This window comes from Pygocentrus nattereri, chromosome 2 (genome assembly GCF_015220715.1).
Source record: "Pygocentrus nattereri isolate fPygNat1 chromosome 2, fPygNat1.pri, whole genome shotgun sequence".
NCBI classification, from domain to species: domain Eukaryota; kingdom Metazoa; phylum Chordata; class Actinopteri; order Characiformes; family Serrasalmidae; genus Pygocentrus; species Pygocentrus nattereri.
Window position 1 is genome coordinate 38,166,211 of NC_051212.1, and position 24,878 is coordinate 38,191,088.

Genomic DNA, 24,878 nt, shown 5'->3' on the forward strand with positions numbered 1-24,878 from the left:
CTATAACTATGCTGTGCACAATGTCCAAAACATGAAGATGCCACAGAACAAGCAGTTACATCAGTGGCAAAAACGCCCACTGGTCATAATTTCTTCTTTAGGAAAAAGATTGGAGATTTGATCACATACATCATTTCTAACAAACCTCCTCATCATAAAACAGATCAATAACATTCAGGTTCTCACATGCAAGCACAGTTTTATTGAGATACTGGAAGTCTTCAAGAGCCAAAGCCACTGATAATTACAGCATTAGTATTGAAACATCTTTAAAGCCCCAATTCTGGATTTGCTGAAGCATAGCTATGACCAGCCACAGTTTAACACCCTTGTTTCAAACCAAGGCCATATGTACTTTTGAACTATTGGAGCACTAAAACTGGTCTGCCATTTGAATTCCAAATTGGGCCTTTAAACTGGGGTAGTGTCGGCATCAACGGCATGACAGATTAATTACAGAATGAATACTGATTTACAAACACAAGATAAAAGTACCAAACCAAGGGTCAGGGCAGGGTTTTTTTTCTAGAGGCAATGTAGCATCTTCTCTTCCATGTAGCTACCCCAGCCCCAGCTGCCATCATTGCATCCAGTGTCTTTAAAGATAATGAGAGAAGGTCTTTTGGCATTGACACAGTTCAGTTTCTATATGTCATGTGCATGTAAACACCGCTGGATGGAACATAAAATATTTCAAATACTGCTGAATAATGTAAAAGCTCAAAGAACAGCCCTTTTTAACTAGATGGAGGGGTTCCTATTAGACCCTTACACAAACGACCTGCCCATTAAATGTTTCAGGGTGCATTTACATTTGTAATTTGGTTGCCATCGGCCAGGCGAAAGCAGAAAATAATATGTTGCTGCATTTTTGGGTTTGCTTAGCATTAGAGCTGAAGGTTAATGGTTCTTATATCAAGAAAGAATAGAGTTTTCAAATCACAAAACATTTATTAAAATTCTCCAAAACACAGTGTGGGTCAAGAAACAGAATTCCTGCTTTAGCATTTGATATGACCAACGTTTGCCACTAGATATGACACTTTTCTATGAAAAAGATTCTTGATTGTTTTAATCAAACGGCTGCAAAATGGGAGCAAAACCAAGTGTTGCATAAATTAGCGCGAATGCTAAGCAAACCCAAATTAAAATGCAACACTGTACCATGCTCTGCTGATACATACTACGAATGTAAACACTCTGTTATAGCATCAGTGTTTAGCTGATTCACATCTTGTGTGATTCTTGTCAATCAGTTGAGAGGGTGCATTTGCGATTATAAAGTGCAAATAAGTTTGGTGCACCATGGGCTGGAAGACAGTGTGTCTTCAAAAGGTGCAATTTTGACCATGTTTGGTAATGTGCAGTAGCTGCTACTTGCTCAAAATGCTTTGACTGCATTTGGAGCGTTCATCTGCTCTACAACTTCATTGGTTACCTAAAAGAGGCTGGTGCTCCTAATGCTATTACACTTTACTGCAAAACATCACTCTCTCTCACAGAGGTACATTCATACATATAATCACACTCCTTAGACCTGACAAATCTAAGGTATTACCATTATTGCCACTGTTTACAAATGTATGCAAAATGAACCACAAGTTAGTATGACTCAAGCATCTTGAATAATGGCGATATACAGGAGGATACCATACCGAGTACGTTTGACACATTCATTTCTCACGTAGGCACTTGGTGCTTTGTAAGAACCAGTCAGAACAGCTGTCAAGTGTTTTCGGTTTAAGCTTTCACATGGGGTGTAGTAATGCAGGTATAACAAGCGCCAAGGGTACGCTGCTACAGTACTGTACATTCATCAGCTCATTGTCAATTCTAAACATAATGAAATTGCTAATTTTATAATTTTCACTCATCTTACGTAGAAATGTTAAACATTTGGAAAGATTTCTCTTATTGGGAGCCATTAAAGAGTTACACTTTAGTAATGTTTAATAGTAAAAACAATAAATATAGATTTACTGCAGGTCTGCTTAAAACACATAGACAATGTAAGACAACACATGGGCTGGCAGTCCCATGAGAAGCAACTATTTTGGACCACTACCCTCCTTTTTCCAGTAATTCCAATGTTTTTGCTCCTATAAGACTCTTTTCTTGTGGCACAGAAGCTTCTTGGATGGAGGATGGATATTGCCAAAAGGTAGGGCGGCACTGAGAATGTCCACAAAAATCCATCAGACATGAAAAATAAATGGAGGGAACTCCACCTCTAACTGATTCACATGTCTGCTGCGTTGTGGGATGATAGTACTGGCCAGATCTCCCACATAAATGACATACGACGTAAGCTCTTTGGAGCCTTGGTACCATGGTGTGTGGATGGATCTTTCCAACATTGTCACATTAGTCAAGACATTTTCACTCCTCTGCCAATAGTGTTGCTCTTTCTGTCCCTCTCCAGCTCCTTTTCTCTCCATGTTTTGCGCTCTTCCTCAGTTAGACCAGCTCAGGCCAACTCTTCTGCTCCACAATGGCATTCCGATGGGGCTCAATGCATCATCACCATAGCAGCAGAAGAAGCAGAAGCCCCACCCCAGTGCTTACCCAGGGCATCTTCCAAAAAGCATGTCAGCTTCTCACAGTCATCCTGTAGATCATCAATCCATCATTAACTTCTCAGTGCAATCAAATATACAATACGAGAGAATAGAGGACAAGAAAAGGTGCTTTGCGTTGACCGATGCATCATATTTTTGACATCAATACAGCAAATTCCACCAATTGTTTAAACGTCTGCATAATTAGTTAAAATGTAAACAGTTATTCAGAGTGGTTTGATGTAAAATACACATACATTCTTGAGAAAAATTCTGAGTCAGAATTGTTCAAAGTGGTGAAAGTACCAGACATCTGACGAGTTAAATGCCTCTAAAGCTACATCATGGAAAGTTTTTCTTTTTTTATGTGAAATGGTGAAAAATACATTGCTTAATGACCAAGACATTATTATTAGTATTGTTTTAAAATACATTTAAGAGAAATACATGCAGCTTGTTGTAAGGCAATAGTCCCAAAAGAAGGTTCTCAGGTTATTGTGATATACATTTATTTTATAAATATACCAGGGCTGTTGTGTGTCTCCCTGGTTCCTGTGACCACCACTGGGTATTCTGAGTTGTTATGCTTCTCCATAACAAACCATTTCACATTAAACCACTCTGAAGAACAACTGAATTATGCAGAAATTTTGAAAGATACCAATCTCTTCAGAGTTCCTTTTACTTTCCTTAATTCCTCCTCTTTAATTATGATTGAAATCACCACCTATTTACCTTGACACTGGAAATGCATTGTGTTAAACTTGTTTAATGCATTATATCTTCTTATATCTATTTCTTAAAAATGTATTTAATTATTTTTTTCCTGGTGCTCTTTCACTGCTTAGTAATTAAAAGCACCCTGAGAAAATTGATATAAAATGTGCTACACAACTTAATTGAATTTGTCTGTTGTCTCAATAGGCGATGCATCTGCAACACGCACATCTCAGTCAAATTTACTTTTGTGTAAGAAGTCCTCACCCACCTCGCTAATGAATGCATGGTGCACCAGCTCACTGGCCAGGTCTCTGGGACGGTCGGCTGAAAAAGAAAAAAAAAGAAAAAATTCCCCCATTTTCAAGCTGTAATCTCCATCTGCTTTTGCAATATTCATACAAATCGAAGCAAGACACAACAACTTCAAACAGGTTTGATTTGACAAAACGTACTAAGCCTTTTGTGACAGTATCTATGGCTCATACAAATGCATTTGAGAGAGGTCAGCCAGAGGAGGACTGCTCAGAAAATGGGTGGAGTGATGAGGTGTGGGAGGACGGCTTAAGAAAGATCCTATTAATGCCAGAGTACAATTAATACAAGATCACTAACAGATTATACATTACTCCAAAGATGAATCAGATAAGATGCATCATTTTAAGCTACGCCACAGATGTAAGGCATTTGACAGAACGTTGGGACATGTGTTTTGATTCTGCCCCAAAATTACTTCTTTTTGGGCTAACATATTAAATTGGTTTTCTGAACTGTATAACAGAGAGATTTCTCTTGACCCAATGTTGACACTGATTAATTGTTCTTTGTTGTTTTGCTGTCCTTTTTTGTCTCTGCGTGGAGACTTTGGAGATGCCAGGAGTAACGTTGCAAAGACATGTTCTTAGGAAACATCCTTTAAACTTTAAATGTATGTATGTGAAAAACACTGTGCAAAATGAGTGAAGAAGTGGCCAAAAATGCTTTTTCAGTCTGTTATTATACTTTTTATGTCCTTTTGTCCCGAGCAAAAGCTCCTAGCTCACGTTTTTTTAAAAACCCTGCACCTCACCAGTGTTTAGATCAGTTTGCATGATATGCTGAAGCTCATCTAGAAATATTGCAAAATAAAACCCCTCCTGTTGTGTCAGCTACTTGTGGAGCACAAAAGCAGGAAATGTACACTGAACACAATTTTACTGCTAACATCTCATCTACACTAATCCTTAAATACAGCTTTAATTTGATCAGTATTGTGCAAGAATTTTAGACTCATCCTGAATAAATTCAATATAATTTCCCGTAGGTTGACTTACTTGGCAGAACATCACAGCTAAGCTGGCGGTGCAGTTTGTCATCCATCTTCAAAAAAAGAGACAGCTAAAAAGACAGAAAGCAGGAAAGTAATTGAAAAGAAACCATTTTTTTCTTGTAAACAGACACATTAGTATTTATTTGGTATGGTATACTGAGTCAAAACATTCCAGTAGTGTTTTAAGGGATTTGGATTAAAGCAATGATGAAAGTGATTTAAACTCACATGACTCCTGGTTCCCTCTTCATTAGCCTCCAGATTGCAGTGCATCTGGACTACCTGTGTATAAAAAAAAAAAAAAAAAAAAACCCTAAGAACACACCTTGTACAGCATATCGTTCATGTCGCAAAATCAAGAAATAACTGACAAAATCTGCTCGTCACACTAAGACACTTTGCTAAAAATGAAGTGGAGTGTGACAAAATATGCATTAGAAATAGTTATTTTGTGTTAACAAAAACCTTGCAAGTACTTTTTCATCATTCATTGCCAAAGTTTTATTATCATTATTACTATTAAGTGCTGTGAAGTACTTTCTGACTCTTGGTGACCATATGGATAGTGTTTTTCCAGAGGTTGATTAGCTAGAGCTCTGCAGGAAGGTAGCTCTCCAGAGCCAGGGTTGTCGACCAGTGGTCCAGAATATCCTGTCATTTCTGAGTCTTCAAGCCTCTGAATGGCTGGTTCGTGATCCCTTGGGACAGCATCCATCCATCGTTGCTGGTCGTCCTCTTCCTCTTTTACCTTCAACCTGTCTGAGTATAATAGTTCTTTTCCAATTAACTAATTATTCTTGGAACATGTCCAGAATAGGAGAGCTTCAGTTTGGTTCACTGGGCTTCGAGTGAGAGGTGAGGTTTAATTTGTTTGAGGATCCATTCATTTGTTTTACCTTGTTTTGCCATCCAAGGTACTCTTCACCAACACCAAAGTTTAAAGACATTAATATTTTTGATAAATTATTTTCAAGAAAATTGTTGAATTCTATTTCGGTTCTGACGTTCAGCTTTAGGAAACACTTTAAAGGGAATAGACATTTTATGTTATTTGGAGCTTCACACTCATACCACTCACAAAGATGTTTTTAAAGAACCATCCACTAAACTGTTTCATCAGTCTGAAGCATCCTTTCCAGCACACTTCTTTTTAAGAGACACAACTATGAGATCTATCCCATCAGGTGTCCTATCTTGTTGCATTGCTTGTATTGACCAGGTCAAAAAAATGAATGATTTCATCCAACAAGTAGGGATGCACTGATATAGGAACTGTGGGCTTATGTCAATGAACATATCTGCAGATGTAGACATTCACACATACGCATTTATAAAATGCAGGTGTTGTGATTATATCTACATGTATTAGCACTACAGAGAAATATGTTTACTTAATGAGGATTACTAAATACTATACTATAGCAGCCAAGCCTCACCTAAACATCCTGCTGTTATAAAATATGTGAATAAATCACAAACAATAAATAAATTAAACTTTTAAAAAGGTTGGGATATTAGTTAAATGTAAACATTGTGCATCCCAAGCTTGATGGACCGTGTACATTCAACCAAAGCTACTTATAGTCTCATCCGTTTCCCTATTCTACTTACTTTCCTGGTCTCAGTCTCCTGGGGCTCTGGCGTTGGCGTCTTCACCGTCTCCATGTGCTCCTGGGACAGGGATAGTGCACGTGGAATAGGATGTGGCCTCTGCGAGGCAAAGTTCATCAGGGGATAGATTCCATTCCTGGACAAAGAGAATGGCTAATGGGTTACTACTTAATTTAATGTACTCACAGAAATATAAATATGGTTTTAAAACAAATATGAAATCTTGAGTTCTTGGATAGCCCCTGTCACCATCACACTTACTTAACATCCTCCAGGAACTTGTCCAACTCCAGTGGAGAGACATGCGAATACCTTAAGAACAAAGAGAGAAGGCAGTAAGGGGAGAGATGTCACATATGATGGAGAGAAACATGTCAAACACATTAACAACTTACTTTAACTGGATTCCTGGTCGATCACTATGATTGATCTCTGCCATGACACCGTTTGGATCAATAGACTTGGTCTTCTCCTCCACACAGTTCTCTGGAAGAAGATCTGTTTCAATGGGGAATAATAACCAGTTAGTTCTTCTGCATTAAACCCATGCTGCTCAAAACTACTCTGATTGAAAGGCCTTCAGGAGCATTTGACAATTATAGATTATAGAAGGTGTGTTGTATCCGTAATCTCCAGGTTGGTAGAACTCCAGGACCAGAACTGAGTACCCCTGAGTTAAACAGTGCTTTACAGATTAATACTGTCAGTTTGCAGGTCCATCCTGCATTCTGATTGTTGCATGAGCAGGCCAGATCAAAAATGTTATTATTTTCATTCAAAAACAGCAATACGGATGATCTCCTTTGCAGACAAGACAGGATCTTTTGTAAGTCAATGACAACTAAACTGCTGACTAGTTAGCTATATTACCGATAATGTGAACTTGATCTTGCATCAGCATTTTTAGAATATGAAGTATAAAAGCTGGATGAGAAGGTCTTGACAGCAGCTTAAAATTGGAAGCTGAAAGAAAAACAACAATGTATATGTATTAACAGTTCCTACTATGGGCATCTACTTACACTGGTTACTGATGAAGCAGTGGGCAGCGAGCAATTTTAAGGAGTGGACCTCAAACAGCACTCTGTGGAATAGCAGGTCATGAGCTGTAGGCCTCAGCTTAGCGTCTGTACGCACACATAACTGAGTAAACTCCTGGGTACATCCACAGAGACAAAAGAGTAAAAGGTTTAGCTCATTGTTTAATATTGAGCACTTTGTAAGATTTAATCTGAAGCTTAGTAAGATATATACACATTATATATTAATATATATATGAATTTATATATATATATATATATATATATATATATATATATATATATATATATATATATATACACACATACACACATATACACACACACACACACACATACATATATATATACACACACACACACACACACACACACACACATATATATATATATATATATATATATATATATGAATAACTTTTTATTTGAACATTTTACCCCCCCTTATGCACCTTATACTTCCTTATACCTAATCTCCTCAGAAATATCGCCTAGATGAAGAAGAATTTGTCTTTAATTGCCATTTTAACTGGAAATTAAATAAATGAAGGATGGTCTCTGACTGTTGCGCAGCACTGTATGGTTCACAGATGTTTATAAATGACTTAACAGCAAGTTACGTATGTGTAAGACATGTTTTCTGAAGTCCTTAGTCCTTCAGCCTTCAAGTAACTGTTACTCTTTTCTTGTAAGCTTTTTTTCTAGTACAAATCCCTTAAAGATGCATATTGTTTAGCCTAATGTTATGGGAAAAACAGAAGACTTAAATTGTTTACCCTCATGAGAGGGTCTTCCAGCGACTGTCCAGCATGAGTGATGGCCTCTTTGGAAACCGCAGTGTCTCCATTGGCCTGAATCTCTAAGACTGCCATCTTGAGTGGAGTAAGAAAAAAAATTAATCGGTGGCTGTACTTGAATGGCGACTCAGAAAGAGACTGTACTTGTTATGCTCGTAGTTAATGGTCAGTGTTCAGTGTTGTACCTCCAAGGCACAGATGCCAAAGGAATATATATCAATAGAGTAGTCATCCTCAGCAACTGGGGACAGAGGCAAAACAGGAGAGGTGAAAGGCTGTAACAAAGGCTGGGCAATATGATGGTATTTTATTGTCGTTATGACTCATTATATTTACTATATGCTGTGCATACTGTGTGCATTTTCAGTATTTATAGAACACAAAACACTTTTTGTCAGTGTTAAAAAAAAAAAAAACTGTGAAAAAGAACATGAGCATCAGGAGAAAAAACAAACAGGTGGGGGTCAGCGACATGACATGCATTTTTTTGTGTCCAAGTTCATTATTTTCCCCCAAAATAATTTAATACATATATGACATTAACAATACCTCTTATGTGAAACAATTTGCAGTGCATCCATATAAAATTCAATTTGGTTTCTATTTGCCCATTCAACTATATATGTTAATTAAATAAACTAAAATTCTAAATAAAATAGTTTCTAAACTATAAAAAAAACATGCTGCAAAATAAGGCACCTTAAGGCAAACCATGTTGCAAAAAAGCATTCAACTTATTGCAAAAATATTTCTCCACAATTTATTACATACTCAAATGTCAGGTGGCATAACCAAAAACAAAGGACTTTTAGTTTGATATGCTTTCACAAAAGAGGGGCCAAGATACTGTATCATGAAAACCATGAAAAAGAGTAATCATTACAACATTTATTTGAAAAATGTAAGTTTCTACAGGTGTCGAAGTAGATGCCTGTATAATATAAAGTTAGTTTGAAAAGTCAGGTGGCACAACTAGCAAATATAAAATGATGTAGACCAGACCAGTACAGGTTTAATACCTGAAATAGGCAATTAAAAGCTTTGATAATGCTTACTATATTTAAGAAATAAAATGCACAGAAGCAAATATATAAGCATATATAAAAAGGCACATCATGTCCTTGTTAATAAGATTCTTAAAAATTTTTGAAAATCTTATTTGTCATTGACCCATGGACAGTCAGAATTTGGCAGGCACTTACGGCCATACTCAGGAGCAAAAAAGTGCTGATTCCGCAGCTCGTCGCGATGCTGGTGCACATTTCCATGAATGGCCTCTGGGAACACTGAAAACATAAACCAACAGCTTAACAACAAACGCAGAGTGTAGGACTGCTTGTTTGTACTACTTAGTTTATGTGTATGTATTTGTAAGTAGGGGTGGTCTGTCCAAACCACAGCAATAAACACATCTGAAAAGAGCCTGGGAATGCTAGGCCACATTCAAAAGCAGCACTCTGGGGGATGGATGTAGTAACACAGATTGTTTCTCTTCCATCTGCTTAACAATGAAACCCAAGTAGGATATAGCAGCAGTGCACTCACAATAAACTAACAGCTGTAGTTCTACATAAATATAGACAAACTAAGCTTCATGGATGAGTGGAAGGACAGATGTTCAGATACAGACAAAGTCAGTCAGAATGTTCTGATGTGAAATTCTACATTCTAGAGAAACTGTGAACGAGCCAGAATCATTCACAGCGGTGGTAATCAGACCAAGGCATCAGAAGACTTTCATGCCTACATCACTAAAAGATATTAGATGAAACAGTTATGAATACATTGTTTTGATTATGAATACACTGTACTGTGATTAGGTTTTGACCTAAAAGGTGGAGGAAAGAGAGGTACCACTGACATTAAAACAACTCAGAACAACTTTGTTTACCTGTCAATAATTGAACTATCAATACTTTTTAGAAAATGGATGGAATTCCCCTTAACAAACATAATAATAACCATAACATAACATAAAAATAAACACAGTTCAAATGTAATTGATCAGCATCTGTTATTCCTTTTTAATTTTGCACTGGCACCACAAGGCTACTGTAGATAACAAGTAATAAAAGTTTGTACCATGCCTAATTCATTACATATTAGCCCCAAACTGCATCAAGTAATCCCAAACAAACTTGGTTCCTTACACTGTATGACATACTGTTATTTATAATAATTGGGCTTGAGGATGGCTCCTACTACTGTTTTTAGCTATGTGACATACTTCTTTTTATTTTTATAGAGAACAGTATGCCATGGGTTAGAAACCACTGAAGTCAGTCTATTTGAGATTGCATACCTAAATCATCACAACCTTTAGTAGTCTCAGTCTGCACAATGGCAATTAGATGTAAGCCATTTTGTAGTAGCTACAGGAACCTTGCAGCTTTAGAAAAGGACCAGCTTTAGACATCAAATGCGTATTGGCTGATGAACTGCACTAAGGCTAAAGGAAAAACTGTAAATTTGACTTTCCTGAACTACACTGCTCAAAAAAATAAAGGGAACACTTAAACAACACAATATTACTCCAAGTAAATCAAACTTTTGTGAAATCAAACTGTCCACTTAGGAAGCAACACTGACTGACAATCAATTTCACATGCTGTTGTGCAAATAGACAGCAGGTGGAAATTATTGGCAATTAGCAAGACACACTCAATAAAGGAGTGGTGCTGCAGGTGGGGACCACAGACCACTTCTCAGTACCTTTGCTTTCTGGCTGATGTTTTGGTCACTTTTGAATGTTGGTGGTGCTTTCACACTCATGGTAGCATGAGACGGACTCTACAACCCACACAAGTGGCTCAGGTAGTGCAGCTCATCCAGGATGGCACATCAATGTGAGCTGTGGCAAGAAGGTTTGCTGTGTCTGTCAGCTTAGTGTCCAGAGGCTGGAGGCGCTACCAGGAGACAGGCCAGTACACCAGGAGACGTGGAGGAGGCCGTAGGAGGGCAACAACCCAGCAGCAGGACCGCTACCTCCGCCTTTGTGCAAGGAGGAACAGGAGGAGCACTGCCAGAGCCCTGCAAAATGACCTCCAGCAGGCCACAAATGTGCATGTGTCTGCACAAACGGTTAGAAACCGACTCCATGAGGATGGTATGAGGGCCCGACGTCCACAGATGGGGGTTGTGCTCACAGCCCAACACCGTGCAGGATGCTTGGCATTTGCCAGAGAACACCAGGATTGGCAAACTCGCCACTGGCGCCCTTTGCTCTTCACAGATGAAAGCAGGTTCACACTGAGCACATGTGACAGACGTGACAGAGTCTGGAGACGCCGTGGAGAGCGATCTGCTGCCTGCAACATCCTTCAGCATGACCAGTTTGGCAGTGGGTCAGTAATGATGTGGGGTGGCATTTCTTTGGAGGGCCGCACAGCCCTCCATGTGCTCGCCAGAGGTAGCCTGACTGCCATTAGGTACCGAGATGAGATCCTCAGACCCCTTGTGAGACCATATGCTGGTGTGGTTGGCCCTGGGTTCCTCCTAATGCAGGACAATGCTAGACCTCATGTGGCTGGAGTGTGTCAGCAGTTCCTGCAAGATGAAGGCATTGAAGCTATGGACTGGCCCGCCCGTTCCCCAGACCTGAATCCGATTGAGCATATCTGGGACATCATGTCTCGCTCCATCCACCAATGCCACGTTGCACCACAGACTGTCCAGGAGTTGGCGGATGCTTTAGTCCAGGTCTGGGAGGACATTTTTAAGGACATTACATCAAAGTTGGATCAGCCTGTAGTGTGTTTTTCCACTTTAATTTTGTGTGCGACTCCAAATCCAGGCCTCCATTGGTTAATAAATTTGATTTCCATTGATGATTTTTGTGTGATTTTGTTGTCAGCACATACAACTTTGTACAGAACAAAGTATTCAATGAGAATATTTCATTCATTCAGATCTAGGATGTGTTATTTGAGTGTTCCCTTTATTTTTTTGAGCAGTGTATTTCTTAATTCCAAGTTGGACAACGCAGTATTATACATCATGATTGCATTGTCATGCAGGAGAAAAGCAGATGATCACTACTAACACTTACCATTGACAAAAAGCCTGTGCCACACTGTGGAGGAAGACAGAAAGAAAGGTAAATTGTCATAGGATAAGAGCTGGAAAAATCAATTAACTTTAGACACTTGAAACAAGATTGGCACACATCTTATACTGATCTCCACTGTAATAAAGACACAATGAAGAAAACCATGCTGCACCTGAGCCGATCTTGATGAGGCCGTTGTGTTGGATGAAGATGGTGTCGCAGGTCAGGTTTCCATGGATTATGGGCGGATCACAAGAATGCAGGTAACTGGGGTTCAGAAAGAGCAAAAAATGATGTGTAGAACTGATACAGTCACAGTACTGTCTGCAGCTGAACAGCAGAAACAAAGCAATTATGCTGCGTTTACATTCTGACAGTAGATGGGTGATGAAAACTGGACATTTCATTGTGACATTTCATCAATCTCGTCACTTTTTTGCTTCTTGAGCCATGAATGCCAGACATTTCATTGTTGAAGTCGGTCTCTGCTATGAGGCACAGGATATTTTTTCCCTCAGTGGCAATATGTAAATGCAGCATTAGTGGTTGTGTATGCTTAAATAGTGTATACTTAAAGGTCAAGGCATGATTGGTTGAAATTAAACCATGGTTATTCCACAGCTGCTTTAAACTGGGAGATATTTCTAGGGCAGACTCTGTGATATCATTTGCAGTAATATAAATACCTGAATGCTTCCCTCAAACTATATCTTTTGCTGATTTTCTATGTGTGAATAAGACATCCTCTAAAGAAAACAGACTTAAATATGGCATTTTCAGCTAATTTTAGTACTCAATTATATTAATTTAGTGAGCTTAACACATTGGGGAAAAAAATCTGACTGTCATGAGAAAACCTTAACTGCATTTATTAATTTAAGGTTTTCTTACAACACTGATACTGTACGACTGAGTTGGAGTCTTACCTGAGGGCGGATAAGATCTGTGTGCACCAGCGTTTCCATGCCTAGACACACACACACACAAACACACACACACACACACAAAGAGAAATTGACACACACAAACACACACAGACACCAAAACATTGTGAGAAATGGATGGATGATCATGCAGACAGGATGTGTAGATGCAGCAGTGCTGTTGCTCTTTTACCACAAGGTGGTGGTGTACTGCATGTAAAGTCATTTTGAATGAGAGAAACAAGGACAATTCCTAAAAAAATAACAATTCCTACCTTCACATTCATTGTCTTGTGGTTTTTCTTGGTTTTCTTCAAAAACTGCTTAAGACTTCCAGACGACATGTACTCAGTGATAAAAATAACCTGGCACAGGAAGACAGTGATGTTAAATACTTTCATTACATTTTTTTTCCCATTTCTTTGATTCATTTTAGGGCATTGTTATTAAATGATGCTTTTTTTTGCATGTTTCTATTTTTATAGCCTACCCTGGCTCGGCTCTCCTTTGTGTCCAGCCAGTATTTGTGAAACTTGACAATGTTTGGGTGCTCCACCTGCATCAGGTTCTCAAACATTTCCCTGATTCTGTCCTACACACACACACACACACACACACACACACACACACACACACACACACACACACACACACAAAGAAAAAAAGGCATCAATCTCTTTTTTACTGCCATTGTCTAAAGTTATCCTTGATACATTCTCACTGACTAATATCATCCTATGTGAGCATAGAAGACAAACAATACGTGCACCAATGAGTGCAGTGAGGGCTTTGACAACAGGGTAAAAATAAAAAGTGCTGGACTTCTGAATGGCACACCAGTCTAAGTGTTAGCCCTATTGTCAGGACATCATGAGTTTGATTTTTGGATTTCAGGGGAGCATAATTGCTCTTTCCCTCTCTGGATGGGCAGGATAGCCCTCTATCACATGATTTGGTGAGACCCAGCTAGAATGAGGAACTTAGCACACCTAAATTAGGGGAAAATTGGAATACAAATAAAATTAAAGAACTAAACAGAAACAATCTATTAATAAAGATCATGTTTTTGTTGTTGCCTACACAGCTCTTTCAACAGTGTTTCAGAGTGATGAGTGACTATGTTGTTACCTCATGGGCCTTGAACACCTTCTTGTCAGAGAACTGAACCTCATTCCACACCACCTCCACCCCCTCCTCTGTGTCCATGGCCAACGAAGCACTCTCGATACCAGGCACATTTCCTTGACTCACCTGCCCAGCAGAAGCAGCAAAAGAAAAGGTGGTGGGGAGAAAAAAGAAAGAAGAAAGAGAAGGAAAAAAAAAAAAATGTATGAGTTCACAACTTTGTTGCAGATGATCTTACAAGCAACCCTTAACCCCTACAAATCATAACTTCTATAGTATTTCTGACCCATATCTCATTGAAATAAGTAGAGAAATTCAGTCAAAAGTGTGAATTTTAACCTCTGAATCACACAAAGGAGACATTTCATCAAGTTATTGTGAATGTAACAGAAAGGAAATTCTTTTTCATTTTAACCAGGTTTGTGTTATGGTTTGAAACAGAACCAGTCAATACAAAATGTACTTCAGATAGAAATGTAGTTGATTCCATAACTATGCAACTAATTATGTATTTCTCATTACTTTTAAACAGTATAGTAGCAAAATAACTATAGGCTTATGTGTAAATACTCTATTCTTTCAGTTTGTCACTGACAGCCTTTAAACCCCATTACTGATAAGAAAAATAATTAAATCTAAGCACAAATCGTGCCCTTTGCACAATATGAATCCATATTTTGTGTGTGTCTAGGCACATTTCACAATTTCACTTCCTCACTCGCTGCAATCTCTCACATTTATAATTGTAAGCTTTTTACATGCACTACAGATGCATCTCTCCCTCCCTTTCTCTCTCTCTAAATTGTAGTGCATCATATCCCCCTCTTGGTGAATGGGATGGCTCAGATCAGGCAGGTCTAGCATAACTAAACAAGGCTCTGTGAATATCTACAAACTGTTTGTTTTCAAAATACTTCAGTTCCTCCCTCCATCCAGTTTGAACAAAAACAACACACCCTGAATCATCAAAAACTATAGAGATATGGCCCCCTCTGCAGATTTTTCCATTTTAACTCAGCCCATTTGTAAACAAAGCATGTCCTGCTCTTCTTGTATAAGGGCACCTCTAGCTGTGCGGTCTACAGTCAGGCACACTGTGGTCTGCTCCTGCTGAGGAACATCTGCTCTGGGACTGAAGTTTTCTGTCTATAACCCACGCTTTGAACATTTTGCCTTCTCTATACTGACATGTCTTTTTCAATAGAGGGCATTAAAGGGCACAGGCCAGGTGAAATGTTTGCGGAGTGATTGCATGCATTAATTATACAACACAGCAAACTTTTGAAGAGGTCAAGCAGTCCATTAAATCCAACCTTGTGAATGCAGAATGAGGCCACTGTGTACAAAGGGTGCTTTAGAGTTTGAGCACCCGTTTTTCTTGGAAATGTGCATTTTTGTAGTATTTCCAGAAGTAGAGCTTCAGGAAAGCGTAGGATGTATAATTAGTTTTAAACTGACTAAATTTTTCAAATAAACATACAAACTATTTACAGCAAGCTGCTGAGATCACCAGCTATTAGTAGTCCTGAGCCAAGGCCTGGCCTGAGGGTGGCTATTGCACAGATGGCTCAAATGCTGCCTACTTATGAGGACCACCTGAAGAGAAAACTAGCTCCTTCACAGAGCAGAAAAACACAGAGCAAGAGGGGATTTCAGCATGCATTAACATTCATCCAGAGCCTAAACCGTTAAGCTGTATGTTGAGTAAAACTGTGATTTTGGCCTATGCAATTTAGTTAATCACAAACAGCCCTAATTGCTGTATTCTGTTTTATTAGTATCCTTGTGACAAATAAACATGCGGTCGCCAAACACAGCTGTTCCTACTGAGTGCAGTGAAAGGGAACATTACAACAAAACACAGGCTTTTCCAGTCAGTTTGACAAATCATAGGCATTTCCACAGATCACACTTTAACATGTACTAGTCGCTTTTAAGAAAAGAAAATAAAAATCATGATTTTCCTGTTACTCCAAATGTAGTGATTAGCCTGAACCATGTTGGATGAGTAAAGTTGCTCATCTAGTTTTGCCCTGGAGTTACTAGTAAAAAGTAATGTAATCTTACCAACTACCAATTAGCGCACTCCAATTAAAACTTGCCTCAAACCATGTTTGTTAAGTAATTTCAACTAGACTTGCAAATAGTCTAAAAGGACACACTGTTCTCTACACTCTCACAATAAAGGTACAAAACTGTCACTGGGGTCATACCCCTCTTGTCACTGGGGTGGTCCCTTCATCTCAGTATCTATAGTCAGCAAACATAATGGTACCATAACCCATCGAAATTATATTTTCTATGTTGTACTGACTCCACACACCCAGTGATGTCTCCAGGCTTTTTTCAGTTTCAGTTTTAAAGCATCAGGTTATGAAAAGGTACAAATACATACTTTTCATCTTGGAAAAAGAACTAATTTAAGATATTATGAGGTGACGTATTCCTGAAATACATTCTCGTTACACTGTTTAGTTGGACAAAAAAATGCTTGGAACATGTAGAACTCACCACACAGGCCTAGCCAGAGGGCCTCCTTATTCCCAAATGACGCAATATAAAATGAGTGGTAATACAGGTTGTTAGCCCTCTGTAATCTATGACGCAAGAACTGTATACCATTAGGAATTATCGGATTATAGCCTGTTTGTGTTTGTAAAGAAACGGTGCACAGACAGCCCTGATTTGCCCCAAAACAAATTCTAAAAACCAGTTAAAATCGACTCAAGGTCCAATAACTGGGGACACTATGTTCATAAATCCAGTGGGTACCTAAGCCTTTAGCTCAGGGCCTTGTAAATCCTCCTCCTATAAACCAATGCTATTGCTTGCCCAGTGAGAAAAACAAAACAAAACAAAACAAAAAAAAAAAAAAACACAGCACTACCTTCATATCCTGCCATGACATGCTCTCTTCCCATGGTATCATGGATTGGCTTCCACTATCAGAACCCTCTATTACAGTTCATGCATTATGTATGCAACTGTGTGCTCCTGCAGCTTCATCATCGGAAAAGACTGTTCTTCCATCATGTGGGTGCAAGTGATAAGGGAGCGTGAGTTAGCGTATGCCTTCAGGCTTTCATGAATCAGAGCTTTGTCATGTTGTCTGAAATCACTTGCTATTTTGAAGAGCAAGCGGTCTCACACAGTCTGCCAGCACCTATGTGTCAGAATGCACAGATTCCTTCTTTGTGATGCGACATCGCAGCATCTTCATGTATAATTCTCAGCACTACAGTATTGAAAATTATAATTACAAAAGCTGTTTATCTGGGAAATGAATGTATTTAAGTATATACATTTATTTAAATAAAGTTCAGTTGCTCAGAAAAGCACTACTATGATCAGTGTTCATTTAACCCTTTCTAAACCTCTCCTTGAGGAAGTCCAGTATTATTTGAAGCAATCATCAAGTACCTGGCTAATCAATGCTTCCAGTGAGCTGGTGATGGAATTTAATAAACTTTCTGAAGAGAAATCTGTAACCAAAGCTCTATTTTCACTAGCATGATAGCTCATTTATAACCAAGAAATTCTTGTTACTGTGTACCACATTCATATATTCTGCATTTATTCTAATAAGCAATTAACATTTTTTTAAAAGCAATAAACTTTTTTCTATTGTTATTGTGAAGATGATTTTAAACCATTTTCTCTTCGTGCCCAAGACCAGGTTTCTAGGGTAAACTTGCTGCCAAGGAGCACTGGTGCTCCTGACCTGGAATGAATGTTTTATTCCTTCTTTTTTCTTTATTCCTCCCATCAGTCAGAGATTTTCAAATCAGCAATCATATGTTTCTTGTCTAAGCCCTTAAAGATTACCTGCAGGACATTAGGAACTATCATTTTCAGTCATTCAGTATTCAGTATGTTCTTTTCTTGCAGTTTTAACTGTATTGCTGTTTTTATGTAATCAACACAAAGTACGCATTTGTCTCAGTAGTTCTTATACGTTTGCCCTGTTTGCTATAATAATGTCTTGAGACTTATGCTTTTATTGAAATTTTATTGAAAATGATGCAATTTTTTGTCAGAGTCTAGACCAACACTTGCCGAAAACTGCTAGTGCTACTGAATTAACAGCTATTTTAGAGATTAAATCGTTGGTTCTTATCTGTGAGCTGAACCAATTGATCTGTCTCCCTGAAAAGAGCCATAGCTCAAATTTCACCTAGTTTTTGACTTTCAAAGCAATCAAGTTAAATGATCTATTCAAGAGATTTTCCAGTCACAGCACAGCAGATGGTGAAACAAACTTTTTAGTGCCACAGATTTATGTGCACTGCCGTAAGTCCGCAGCAAAGGCAAAGACACAGGCCTTACAGTAAACCAGCAGTTCTTAACTAAACCCTGAGACTGAACAGCTATTATTTATTCTGCAGGTTAGTTAAGGTTCTTGTGACACGCATGACTGAACTGAATTCAGAGTTCACAGAGGAATTGTGCACTGTGTCCGTGCAGTGAAACACCCACATACATGCACACTAGTGCACACACTACCACTATCCACGGTGCCCAGGGAGCAATTGGGGGTTAGGCCCCTTGTTCAAGGGCACTTCAGTCATGTATTGTCGACCAAGTCACAGTTTCAGGTCACAGGGGTGGTTCCCTAACCTCCAGCCCTTGACTTCCCCCTTATGTTGCATATGGATAATGAATAAGCATAATGAAAAGCATCTCAGGTGGGTCCTCATAAAGCTGCTCGAGAGAATGCACAGATGCTCTCTAAAGCCACATAAAGACAAAAGTGGGACGAGTCTGAAGTCTAAAATAGGACGTAATTTTGATGCGACACTTTTTGGTTACAGCACAAGTCCATATATCTTTATAGTTTGACATTTTATGCATTATTCTAAAACATAGAGAAGATATACACACATAAACAGTACTATTTTATACAGAAGTAACACCAGGCTCTGTATACCTGGAAGTACTTTGGACCTCTCAAAACCTATAGGACAAAAAGCCTCTCTGCAAGGGGTGCCTGTCTTCATGATGAAGGAAAAGTAACCACCTTGTGCTGCCCAACCCACAGAGCCCTGATTCCAGCTGACAAACAAGATGATCTTTCTATCTTGCCACAAACTGTTCCATATAAGCCTTCTGCTTGGCAGTAACATCAGAACAATGCAGGTTGTGTAACCACTCAGGCAAGACGGTGCGCTCGGAAGCCCGGCTCCAGATGTGAAAACAAACAGCCCTTGTTAGCAAGAATGGCGGTGTCACTCAAGCCCAACAGAAGCCTGATTTTGCCCCAGTTCCCAGGGCTTGGATTGCGCAGGATTTCCTTGAAGGCAATAATTTGTTGGAAAATTCAATTTACACAATTTTTCCATAAGCTCAAATGCAGCTTACCAGCCAAAACAAGCTTAGTGTCTGAACTTTGCTTCCTCACTGGAGCAAGAAAGCTAAAAGCAGCAAAACCTTATAGCTTATAATTAGCATTGTGCAAACTACATGCTGAAATCATTGTTTTGTTGATTTTCTATGCGAAAATACATGCACATATTTGACAAGGAATAAACTTAAAATATGGCATATATATATATATACATACAAACATACATACATACAAACAACACTTTCTGTGCCATACCTTATGTATTTAATTACACTTCTACACAAGTTATTACTGTGCAGAAGTGTGTTCTCTGTAGACTTATTTCCAACAAACCACATCATTTGACCAGGGGCATATGACTGTATGTGGCCCCCGACAATGCATGATATACTGTTATCCATACAAATGAACAAAAGTACACTACATGGTTATAACAGTACCAGGAACAATCTTAAAGCCTGAATTTTGTCTATATTATTGTCCAGACATTCAGTTTGCATGCTAATTGGTAGGGCATAAACATCCTTTACATTAGCTTTTTAGCTCCAGTGCAAAACTAAAAATGCAAATGCAAACACCAGACATGTCGTGTTTGATGCACTACATTAATAAGCAAGTAGAAAATTGCATGAAATAGATTTTTCACTGAAGTACTGCTTGTAAGTAGGCTCAGCCCTTCCTGGACCATGAGCACAGTTGCGAAAGAGGAGTTGGTAGATCCTGCCGCTGCTCCCTCTCGCCATGCCCCCCCCGCCGGGCGCTTTAAACAGGAAACCAGGCACCCCGATGCACAGTAGCAGTATTCGGGGTTGTGTCAGGCTATCTATTTCTGGGCTGAGGGAGGAGGGCTTTCATAAACAGCCTTATTTTCTCAGGGCGTTCCACAATTTTGGGCCACTCAGCAGACATTTGTTTGGCAGAATGCTGGCGGCCAAGAACATGAGTTTTCTCTTATTCAGAAGTTGTTTGAGTTTCATCCAGTTCATACTGAAATGCTTCTTGCTTGTAAAATACCAGTAAAAAAGCTTGGACATACTTACATATAAAAAGGGGCATTTTATATTTGGACTCTTTTCCACATACGAGAATGTTTATTTCATATTTCAGAAATAGTGGCCTTATTTAGACCAACCATACCCATCACAGCTGATTGGCTCAAACACATTAACAAGGACATACATTCAACAAATCCACTCTTAACAAGGCATGCATAGCCATTCAGATGATATAACATCTCAGTCAATACTTTCCAACTCTATTTCAAGAATGTTGTAAATGAAAAGTACAGTTTTCCATTTATGTTTTGGAAATAAATTCAAATATAGAAATCAGCTTTGCTAATTATACATTTGTTTTAGAAACAAAGTGACCACACTTTAGACTGGTAATGTATACCCATTTATATCCTTTTACAACACATCACAAACAAATAATCAGTATTAAGCTGCAGGTCAGGACTACTGCTTGATTTTTGAGTTATGATGACCCTTACTGTGATTCACACACTTGGCAGCCATTCTCAGAGTGCACTCTGAGCGTGGTGTCACTGATCTCTTCACTCTCAGACTAATCAAGCTTTTAGAGCGCTCTTATCTTTACAGCACATTGACTGTATTTCACCACCAAGTTCCCTTCATGCCAAAAGTGCTGACAGAGGCGAAGCATGGCTGTTTTATCTCTTTTTACTCTAGGGCATCCCACTCTCAGAGCTACTACCCTTTCATCTTTTCTTTATGCCTGAAATGAAAAGCTGCCGGCACCTACAGCTAGCAGAGAAGAAGAAGCAGTTCTGGTTTAGCACAAAGTTAACAAGCCTGCGGATGGATTTGTGTGTGTGTGCGCTGATGCACTGCACTTGTAAGAGTTAAATGAAGATTGATGATGGTTTGCTTACACAATAATACATAAGAGGGAGTGCTGCACCAAGATATATTGGCACCGGTGTGGACACTGGTAGGCACGAGGCCGAAACTGATTATATATCATTCTGTTTTCCTCTTTTAACTTTTCACATTCAGTAATTTTGTGATGTTAAAGCTTAATCTTTGTCCATGAAAAGAACATAAAGCACAGTTCAGTAAACAGTTTTGTTTGCAGTATGCCATCTTTAATTTGGCCACAAAATTTTTAATAATCTAGTAAGAAAGAACAGCACTAGGAACGTCACACGAACTTTACCATCTGAGAATTTATGGCCATTTCAACTGAGGCCTTTTAAAATTATTGTTTTGCTTAATGTACGAGAGCCAAGACCGGATCATACTTATGTTTTTCACAAGACATGATGTCGTATTTTCTGATGTGTGAAACCTTACACTGTTGTCCAAGGATGTCCCAGGCGACTTTCTACACTGATGTGATATCTCCGTCTTACTGAGCAAACTGAAGCAGATGAGTTTCTAAAATAATCTCATCTATGCTATGCACAATAAATGTGGTATTTTAAGTAGGATATCACATTACCCAACATTTCTAAGTTATGTTTACATGTGGGAATACAAGTGTCTTGCTGTAGTTTGCATAAAGTAAATCAATTAGTCAACTTTTTTTTTTTTAAACTACTGGACAATGAGATTTTACCCTCACTGGCTACTGCTACCACAGTAACTTTGCCACAGTAAAAAAAAAAGTTATTACTACCTGAAACTCTCAGAATCTATTAATTTACCTTTTAACTGTAACTTCTTTTATCTTTATGAAATAAAGGAAGGTTCACACAGTTCTTTTTTTCTCCATCTTATGGTTAGGTAAATCATCAGTGTTGTGACAAAAATAGAAACTGACATCCTTCAAAATTGGTGACCTCCCACACATCTGGTGTAAACAGTTTTAATGATTATGCATTTTACTTTTGTCATTGTTGCTGGCTGGCACTTGCTATTAAGTTTTTTATAGTTCTTCTTGGCAGGCTTGATACTCACTTGTTGCTTGAAATAATCTCTGTTGTGCCTGTTACTTTCTTTAACAGCTCGTTGCTAGGTTACATGTGAATAAGGCAAAATGATACTTAAAGAGATTCAGTAGGAGCGCCATTATCCGGAGATAATACTGGAACACATTGATATCTCCCTCACTCTCTCCCTCACTCTCTCCCTCACTCTCTCCCTCACTCTCTCCCTCACTCTCTCCCTCACTCTCTCCCTCACTCTCTCACTCTCACTCTCACTCTCTCTCTCACTCTCTCTCTCACTCTCTATGAGCGCTTCCAAAAACAAATAAATATACCTTCTGATTTTGTTTAGTAACTGGCTTGTTGGAGTTGCAAGTGCAAATGCGGTTCTCATTCTTGAACAATGTACATAGATAAAGCTAAAGTCTGTGTGTGTGTGTGTGCACGTGTGTGTGAAGTAAAGAATGTGAAACACTGTACAAATTCAGATTTCCTACATTTTTCCTAGATTTGCAGTCTGAGCTCTGAGCTCAAAGTGTGCTGTTTTTTTCTGAGAGGGAGAGAGAAAGTGCGAGTGAGTTGAGTGAACGAGAGAGAGAGAGAGAGAGAGAGAGAGAGAGAGAGAGAGAGAGAGAGAGAGAGAGAGAGAGAGAGAGAGAGTCTGGCCCAATACAACTCTTCTGTAACTCTGAAGTCTTTAAGGCACACATAACACTAAGCAGGACCCACCCTGGACTTCTTAACCATCCACAGGTTTTGTCCTTCAAGCTTGGAGGATATTAAGTTTTGTGATATAGATAGACTCTAACTCTAAAATCTGAGTGGCTGAGCCATGTTTGTGCTAAAATCGTGGTAAAACCCCAAGCTGAGTGACTGTTTTAGTCAACACTAACATGATGACATAGCACAATAACTTCACCACAATGGCAAAACACTCAATTCAATCCAAAATGTATTATAAATAAGCTCTTTTTACAAGAAGTGTTTTCACAAAGCAGCTTTACAGAAAATCTGGTCCAAGACTGTGACAAGGAAAAATTCCCTCAGAGCAGGGGGAACTAAGTCTGAAACCCATCCACCGCTGCCTCAAAAGCACATCTATCTCTGGTTAACATCAGATAGCAAAACAATAACAAAACAAGAGAAATACGAATACAAACAAAAAAAGATTGGGTAATTAATATGCCATAGTGAATAGAGAGAAAAAAACAAAACAAAACAAAATAAAAAAGCCTGTCTTTGGACAGAAGGGTTTAAATTAACCAGTGGTAACTGGTGATTGCTGTTAGTGGCCTATCACAGTAACAATGAGAAATCTAGAGATCTATGAAAATCAGAAACTGTGGTAGAAGCACAAAACATTGAAAATTAGAGCTCAATCCATGAACACCAATGACTACCGTCAGCATTAGTATGAATATCCAAAATATGTAAGAGACAAGTGAACAAATTTATGTCTAAAACATTGTCTGATAATACAGAGTATTGCAGAAGCCGGCTGCACTTCCAATGCAAACGAGCAAATGGACATGGAATAGTGGATCTGCAGGAGGCACTCAGCAGGACATGTGATAGACGAGAGGAGAGGTGAGAAGAGGAGAGCAAGAAACAGATGGAACAAACAGAAAGGAGATGCCTGCTTACTATACAAAATCTTGAAGTTTTTGTAGTCTGGGGGTCTAGAGAGAGATAGAGTGAGAGAGAGACAAAAACACAGACAGACAGATAGATTTAAACAGTTAATGGTAAAGGAAGAAGAACAGAGGCTGGAGGAAGAGTGATGTAATGTTGCTTATTTGACGTGGTGTTAGTCACCGCTTTCACGCCTCATGAATGCCTCGTATTGTGGCAGAACAGCCGTAGGAGGCCACTATCGCTCCTCTCCTTCCTCCTCCTCAATGACACAGCTCTGCTCCAGTCTGCCATATTCTGGAGCCTTTTCACGACAAAGTTCTATGGTGTCAAAACCTGCAGAAACTACACAGTGCACTGGCTAGATCACTAAATTGCCCATGATGCTCCTTTTAAACCGGAGACACTCTGCACAGAGGGGGTGATCTCTAAATGGTAAACACACTGCTTTCAGTGGGCTAAGTATGTTATGGATTTAGAGGTGGGAGTCCTCATGCGTATGGGTCTTCCCAGACTGTTGCATAAGATGGAATCCGCTTCCCATGACAGATGCAGTCAGGAAAGGCCGTAGGTTAGGACTTAGACCTAAAATTAGACGAGCACTTGGTGAACATTTAGCGTATGTTTTAGTGAAACTGCATTTCTTGGATTTAGGAGAATTATTAACCTCTCAGTAAAGGCTTCACTCTCATAACTACATAACATAGCAGTCACAATTACTCGATTAAATAATTCAGAAATTAAAATTTGTGTTTGACTTGGTAAAGTATCACCATGGTGATTTGATTATCTATTAAATTGCAAACTAAAGATAATCAAGGTCATTATAAAGCCAAGGGCAGCAGTCTGAGAAATCTCCACAAAAGGAAGCTATTAGCACTCAA

General features: G+C 38.9%; 1 protein-coding gene across 1 annotated transcript in view; it reads right to left on the reverse strand.

The window, feature by feature from the left end:
- Positions 1-173: 173 nt before the first annotated feature.
- Positions 174-24,878, reverse strand: part of nrbp2a (nuclear receptor binding protein 2a) — a 38,474-nt gene continuing 13,769 nt past the window's right edge. Inside the window, exons 2-18 of the mRNA XM_017686023.2 lie at positions 14,132-14,254; positions 13,494-13,595; positions 13,279-13,368; positions 13,007-13,047; positions 12,253-12,347; positions 12,081-12,104; positions 9,235-9,318; positions 8,218-8,273; positions 8,012-8,107; positions 7,218-7,350; positions 6,591-6,693; positions 6,457-6,507; positions 6,196-6,331; positions 4,813-4,866; positions 4,589-4,652; positions 3,547-3,602; positions 174-2,608 (exon numbers count right to left, since the gene is read on the reverse strand). Coding sequence (XP_017541512.1) covers positions 2,510-2,608; positions 3,547-3,602; positions 4,589-4,652; positions 4,813-4,866; positions 6,196-6,331; positions 6,457-6,507; positions 6,591-6,693; positions 7,218-7,350; positions 8,012-8,107; positions 8,218-8,273; positions 9,235-9,318; positions 12,081-12,104; positions 12,253-12,347; positions 13,007-13,047; positions 13,279-13,368; positions 13,494-13,595; positions 14,132-14,254 — 1,407 coding nt within the window. The 3' untranslated portion in view covers positions 174-2,509. The remainder of the gene's footprint in view (positions 2,609-3,546; positions 3,603-4,588; positions 4,653-4,812; positions 4,867-6,195; positions 6,332-6,456; positions 6,508-6,590; positions 6,694-7,217; positions 7,351-8,011; positions 8,108-8,217; positions 8,274-9,234; positions 9,319-12,080; positions 12,105-12,252; positions 12,348-13,006; positions 13,048-13,278; positions 13,369-13,493; positions 13,596-14,131; positions 14,255-24,878) is intronic.